At 41.9% G+C, this 7,556-nt stretch overlaps 1 protein-coding gene across 1 annotated transcript in view; it reads left to right on the top strand.

Annotated features, from left to right (window-relative positions):
* LOC119411073 (phosphatidylinositol transfer protein alpha isoform) overlaps positions 1–7,556 on the top strand; it is a 32,365-nt gene that overhangs the window by 17,804 nt on the left and 7,005 nt on the right. The window contains exons 3-6 of the mRNA XM_037677996.1: positions 4,635–4,780; positions 6,007–6,098; positions 6,279–6,286; positions 6,417–6,491. Coding sequence (XP_037533924.1) covers positions 4,635–4,780; positions 6,007–6,098; positions 6,279–6,286; positions 6,417–6,491 — 321 coding nt within the window. The remainder of the gene's footprint in view (positions 1–4,634; positions 4,781–6,006; positions 6,099–6,278; positions 6,287–6,416; positions 6,492–7,556) is intronic.

Genomic DNA, 7,556 nt, shown 5'->3' with positions numbered 1-7,556 from the left:
TAATAAAATGACAACCGTTGTAATAAAAATAACGGTTGTAATAAAATAACAACGGTTGTAATAAATGTCGGAGAGCAGAGTGTTTTTGTGCTGCTCACTCTTTTTCAGCATGTAGGAGCTAAACTAATAAAATCCAGGCTCCAGAGAGACGTTGGTGGGTTCACCAGTTTGGACGTAACTGTCATGCAGACGCTGCCTGTACAATGAATGCAGCTGAGCTGGCATCAGGGTTGCCAGATACATTTAAAATGTCTTATTTATCCCCTCCTTAGTATATCTTTACTCAGCACATATGACAGTTTAGGTCAAAGTACTATAATTTTAAATTTTGGGCAGCTGTAGCTGAGTGGTCAGCCGTTGTCCTCCACTGCAAGAGTTGGGGGGGTTTGAATCCACCAGCAGTCACATCCCCAAGTGTCCCTGGGCAAGGCACTGAACCCCTCATTGCCTCTGATGTGTCTTCCATAAGTGTATGAATGTGATAAAGCTCAGATTATTCTTTGTAGAGATCTAGTAGAGTGCTGTATGAATGGGTAAATGAGGCACAGATTGTGTTGTAAACAGCTTTGTGTGTCTTCATGTATTATGAAATTCTTTATCAAAAGGGCTCGTGAACGATCGGCACAGATATTCAGACAAGGAAAAAATAAAACACCAGAGACTGTTACTGCTAGGAATAACAAGTGTCATTTATTAACCTGCCACAGAAAACAGCCAAGCAAAAAACATGTACACTTGTACACTCTTAACACACAAAATGATATGAAAGAACTTCTCACCGTGACACTGGCCGGGAAGTCGTTTTCGACCCAGGTAAAGAAGAATCACATCAAAATTGCGCATGGCACCAGCGCGCGCTGGTCCACACAAGACTTCCGACTCTCTGTGTTTGTTACATTTCTTATATACCTTTCCCTGACCGGATCGCGTGAGAGCAGTGAAAAACAAGTTTTGATGGTTACCAGAACAACGGATGAGGAGCTGGTGATTTATTACAAATAAGGAGCAGTGTGACCTCAAGGCGGGCCAAGACCTTGAAGCCAGAAATACTCCTTAAACTTCCTAAAGAGGAAACACGCACCCCTCCATCCCTCTGCAAACCATCAAAGAATGTCCCAAATATTAACAAAGGCAACATAAATCATTCCCCCCCTTTGTCTTTGTGACATGTTAAACAAAGTACAATCCCTAATATGTGAATAACACGTTATATAAGTGTGTTTTCAAACTACATGTAAATGAGTGTAATATAAGTATAAATTGACATAAAAGCATCACAAAATAATCATTCCTATATCACTTCATCAGATAGAAAGGTGTTATACGTGCAGTCAATTTTAAAGCCACAGTACTATATCGTGATGCATGCTCAATAAGAGTGCCCAAGAGTACTATAGTTCATAGTTTCTTATCTGGCAACCCGACTGACATGGAAACTACAGCGTTTTCATGTAAACCCGATCAGTTTTTGTTTATTACCCCAGTAAACACTGAAAAAACACCATTGTTTCCAGAGGTTGTACTGGTGTAAATGGGGCCTTACATCAGGTTTGACTTGGTCATTTTAAAAGGAGCTCCATGATGAAAAAGTCTGGACACCCCTTTTCTAGATGATCCCCTCCCTTTGGTCTCATCGTGTTTAATCCCAATGTTACAACAGTAAAGTCTTACTGCTTGTTGCCCAACACTGAGCAGAAATCAGTATTTCACTGAAACACCCCATCATGGTTTGCTGTGCAACCATCTTTTCTTCTGACCCCCCTCAGTGTGAAAGGTTGGCTGTGAAACGTTTTAATTCTTCCTTTTGTTGAGCAACTATGTGGAGTTTTTCCAATATTTTGAGCTGGATCAGGTGAGTGATGTAGCTTTGTCATCAGTAATGTGAAAGTGTAACCCCTGTGTGCTGATAGAGGTGAGACCAACATGATTATTAAACTGCACATTTCACCAAACACATGAACATTTAGTTGTGCTTGGTCTAGAAACTGTTCTTAATCGTCAAACCAAAAGAATGAATGCAGTAATCACAGAGCAGTCACAACTCTGTGATTATTAACTCCTGAATTATTAACACCTTATGAACTCCTGAAGGGACTTGGTATGTCCAAAAACTAAAACTAAAGAAGCTGCCCTGCAAGCAGCCAACATGAAGTCACTGAAAAAGAAGGGTGATTGTCACACAATTATTAATGATTACTTTAAATTCATCCAGTAATCTAATATAGATCCACTGATTATTGCATCCTTTGTAATCGTAGTTTGTAATTCATGTAACCGTTACATAAAACACCAACATTTATTAAAAAATGAAGACATGAATATAACAAAGAAAACCAAGTCATCATGATGTAAGCCTTTTTAGCAAAAATATGAAACGTAGCAGATAGAGCACATCAGTGGCACAAGACAAGATGTCAGTGTGCTGATAAAACACTGTTTCCAGTTGGAAGATTAGTCCCCCCCCACCCCCACCCCCGCCACACACACACTGTTACTTTCACCCAGATGTTCTCAACAGAGGAGTGAAGGCAGTTCTCATGATCTCCCATAAAATGGATCAAGTATGCGTGACACTGATGTTTTGTAAAGTTATTATTGATCGAGGGTTACAGCACTCTAAAAGGATAATTTACAAACAGAGAATAAATCAAAAGAAGCAAAGGTCAACAAGTCTTGACTCCCTTAAAATCTGAAAAATAGTTTATTTAGTATAGATTATGGCATTTATCAACATTACAATGGATGAAAATGATGTCCGCCTTGATAAACTGAAATCTGTTACCAGCTTTTATTGTCATCCAGTAAATTATGATGCAAGTATGAAGTACAGTACATAAAACTTATTAGGCACAGAACCAAACAAACGCCTGGCAGGAATGCATATCGCCCGCCGCCTTCCTGCCAGGCCACACCTCGACTTTAGGTGCAGTCCCTCTCACGGGAAAAACCTTTTCTTGCCTTTCACTTTTCTGCAGTAGACAATAAAACGTTGTTGGTAGACTGTCTCCAAAAGTTTTAGTCATTTTGAGGATTGAATCCAGTGGTTTTGTAAGAACATAAAGTAGTCCCCTCGTCTTTGTCGGCCTGTTTTAGGACGTGACTCGGCAAACCAGCTTGTTCTCTGACAAACCTGATAGATGGAGGTGCCTGGACATGTTGCATTGTTCCTTCCTGATGACAGTGTGCTGCTGCTGGATGTGGTGTTCCTGTCTGCGTACGCCTGACACTGATAAAACCGGATCGTTCTTCACAAACAGCCACATTCTTCAGCAGCAACTCACACAGGCAAGGCTGACAAGCCGGTGCTGTCAAAGTAGGTTAGCAGCCTGGAGCAATGCCCTGCCTCTGGGGAGGACAGGCTTTGCTGCTGATCACTTACAAGATTCTTTGTATTGTCCGCCACAGGAATGTGGAATCGGTTTGCGCTCACCTTTGTCTGGTAGATGTATCTCTACAACTGACAAACTTCTACTGCCAAGCCGTCAAGACGGCCGCAGCAGGAAACTGCCACCTGCAGAGTCAAACGTGTCTGTAAGTCGGCCCGTTTTGCAGCTACTGAGCGTAAACGCTGCGTGCTTGTAGCGCAGTCATTCACGTCACGCACACTCAACATCTTGTGATGGCGCATGAGACTGAGCGTCATATTTTCAACGTTTTCCTAAAACGGCTACAGCTTTGTCACGTTTCAACATGAGATGATCTTAGACTTGAACCGTGGCATGAGAAGCAGCAGGGATCCTCTTTGAGTTAGTTCTTTGTGTAGCTGAACTGCTCAAGGCGACAGTGTCCTGAACCATCACCCCCATAACTAGTCCTACAGAAAAAGTAAAAACCAGTTGCTGCTTTAGTGGACCCAATGTTTCAGTGCTGCCAAAACGACCTTTAACCTTTTTATTTTGCTTGTGATTGAAATCTTTGTACATTTGTTAAAGTTTGTGAGTCAGTTTTCCTGTTCTATTGCAACACTTTTCCCTGACTCAGGACAGTCGAGGAGGAAGAGGAAGAGAAGGTGAAACCAGTCAAAAAGAAGCTTCCTCTACTGGTTTTCCACTACAGAAGTCTGAGAATTGTTGGAAAATAGTTTACTCTGTCATTTACACCGATAGTTAAAAATGACGAGACTTATTCACACTAGTCCGGGCTATTCATAAAAATAAATAAATAAATAAAATGTGTGTGGGGTTTTTGGTTCTGTTTATTGTATTTATGATGCTATGCTCTAAAATAAACCCATTTAAAAGTTAACGGATGATTGTAAGCTTTGGTTTATTTACATAATGATTTGAGTCGCTGGATGTGCGGCCCCCGAGCTGCTGGCTTTCAGAAACTGTGGCCCCCTGAGCAGTTTAGTTGAATAGCCCTGCACTAGTCTATAACTGGTTTATACATTTAACTGCTGTAACACTTATTGTTTTTATTTATTTCAAACTATTTTAGGAGCAGTGTTTTAGACATTTTTTAAAATTATTATTATTATTAACCAGAAACTTTGTTTCTGTGTTTAATATTAACCAAAAATGCTAATCTGAAGTTAGAGCCAGCTAATTTTGAGAAAATATCACAATTTGTTTCGATTTTTTTTCAAGTACATAGAAAACCCATACTCATACTGTCTTTTCTGATTGTTTGATTAGTACCAGGTGGGCCAGCTGTATGCAGTAGCTGAAGCCAGTAAGAGTGAGACTGGAGGAGGAGAAGGAGTAGAGGTGCTTGTGAATGAGCCATATGAACAGAATGGAGAGAAGGGGCAATACACTCATAAAATATACCACCTGCAAAGGTAGGCACTCAGGTTGACTCCTGGCTGATTATACTCTTCATTCATGTCAGAAACTCGTTCCTCTTCTCAGCATTTCCTGTCTTTATCTCATGTAGGAACCATTTATGTTTGGACATGTGTAATACTCCATTTAAACCAAGACGTGTCACCTTTATGTTTTGCAAGTTCTACATAGTTTGAACATCATTCAGGTGACCGGTGCTGCAGGCCAGTAAAAGTGATCTGTGTTAGCCTCTGACCACGTTTCTTCCTCTGCTCCTCATATGTGGAATCCTACAGGGCTCACTTTTAGGTCACCTCCTAATTATTCTTTATTTGCATCCCATTGGGTCTGTATTCAGAAACCATGGCATTGCATGCTACTGCTATGCTGACGACAGTCAGATTTATGTCCCCTGTAAGAAAAAGGACACATTCTGTAAAAACACTTAATGCTTAAATGTGTTGAGGAGATAAGAGGCCTGGATCTCTCTAGATTATGAGCTATGTTTTAATGTTTGGCACTGACATGAAGACAGGAGAAAGAACAGGAAGTAGCAGAAATGAAGATGTTGAGGTTCTCCTTGGGACTGACGAGGATGGATAAGATTAGGAATGAGATCATCAGAGCACAGGTTGAACAACTGGGAGATAAAGTTAGAGAGACCAGACTGAGGTGGCTTGGACATGTCCAGAGGAGGGACAGTGGTTTGGACATGTCCAGAGGAGGGACAGTAGTTTGGATATGTCCAGAAAAGGGACAGTGGTTTGGACATGTCCAGAGGAGGGACAGTGGTTTGGACATGTCCAGAGGAGGGACAGTGGGTATATTGGTAGAAGGATGTTAGAAATGCAGCTGCCAGGAAAAAGACAGAGGAGATATATGGATGCAGTTAGAGAGGACATGGAGGTAGTTGGAGTGAGGACAGAGGGTGCAGAGGACAGTGAGATGGAGGACGAGGACTCACTGTGGCACCTCCTGATAAGAGAACAACCAAAAGAAGAACATATTGACTTCAGGCTAGGTGGGACAGGAATGGTCTTGTCCCACCTAGCCTTTGAGCTAATCTACTTTTCCTGTATGGAGTTATGTAAAGCCTCTTTAGTGCTTGTACAATTTTGCTGCATTCAATTAAATTCTACAGATGTATAACTTTATAGGATTATGTCAGAAGATTATGTCACAAATGTCTCATTCTAACAGAAAACCATAAATAAACATAGAATCTATGCTTATTTCTCTGCAGCAAAGTGCCTAATTTCATTCGCATCATTGCTCCAAAAGGTTCTCTGGAGGTTCACGAGAAGGCCTGGAATGCATATCCTTACTGTCGAACAAGTAAGTCTTGCTGCACACACTCAGCTGCATGTGAGCAACTCAACCTTGTTAATAGTCATGCTCGTCAAAATCTCATGCGGACTTCCCCAAATGCAATACTCGGTGTTAAAATCTTATAAAATCTTTATTTTTGTCCCTTGCTCATATTCCCATCTCGGTCAACAACGTCTTCTGATCCAGTCCTTACAGTAAGTATTCCTGAAGGTTATACAGACTCCAGCCTTTGACTGCATGTGGTCAAGATAAATGGATAAATATTGTGCACTACTAATCTTGATACTATTAACACATTCTTCCTGCTCTCTCCCATAATTACAGAACACCTATATGAAAGACAAGTTCATGATTAAGATTGAGACGTGGCACAAGCCTGATATGGGGGATCAGGAAAACGTAAGTCATGATGTCTGCCAAATACAGACACATCACATCTGTACACAGTTACTGTACATGCATAGTTAATGTGAAACTGAAAGACTGGGCTTGATGGGAAATGGAGGTTTTGATTAAGAACTTGTGGTTACAAATGTTCTTTTCCTTTTAGGCTGCTGTTTTTATGTTTATTGTAAAATAAAGTGCAGTAACATAAGTACATTTATAGTTTTAAAGGAAGCTTTGGAGTACATTTGGGACTTAAAAATTAAGTTCCTGTTATCCTCCCCAACATTTTTCAGTCAAGTCATCTTGACAGTTTCTTTTTTTGTGCTGAAACGTTTCGCCTTCGATCCAGAAGGCTTCATCAGTCAAAGAAATGCACAACAAAACTGATTCTTCCCCCATCAGCTTTCTCCAAAGTGGAACAAACCAGTTTTGTTTGTGATAAGATGGAAAGGCTCTATATAAGTACAGTCCATTTACCATTTACTAGTGAAATTGAGGGAAAAATGGAGCGTGAGTTCGATAGGCGGATAGGTGCAGCATCTGCAGTGAAGCGGGCGCTGTACAGGTCTGTCGTGGTGAAGAGAGAGCTGAGTCAAAAGGCGAAGCTCTCAATTTACCTATTGATCTACATTCCCACCCTCATCTATGGTCATGAGCTTTGGGTTGTGACCGAAAGAACGAGATCTCGGATACAAGCGGCCGAAATGAGTTTTCTCCGCAGGGTGTCTGGGCTCTCCCTTAGAGATAGGGTGAGAAGCTCGATCATCCGGGAGGGACTCAGAGTAGAGCCGCTGCTTCTCCACGTCGAGAGGAGCCAGTTGAGGTGGCTCGAGCATCTATTTAGGATGCCTTCTGGACGCCTCCCTGGTGAGGTGTTCCGGACACGTCCCACTGGAAGGAGGCCCAGAGGAAGACCCAGGACACGCTGGAGGGACTACGTTTCTCAGCTGGCCTGGGAACGCCTCGGGATTCCCCCGGAAGAGCTGGCCCAAGTGGCTGGGGAGAGGGAAGTCTGGGCCTCCCTACTTAGGCTGCTACCCCCGCGACCCGACCCCGGATAAGCGGAAGAAAATGGAT

The sequence above is a fragment of the Nematolebias whitei genome, chromosome 6 (assembly GCF_014905685.2).
Source record: "Nematolebias whitei isolate Nwh7 chromosome 6, NemWhi1, whole genome shotgun sequence".
NCBI classification, from domain to species: Eukaryota; Metazoa; Chordata; class Actinopteri; order Cyprinodontiformes; family Rivulidae; genus Nematolebias; species Nematolebias whitei.
This window is presented reverse-complemented; position numbering and strand designations above follow the sequence as displayed.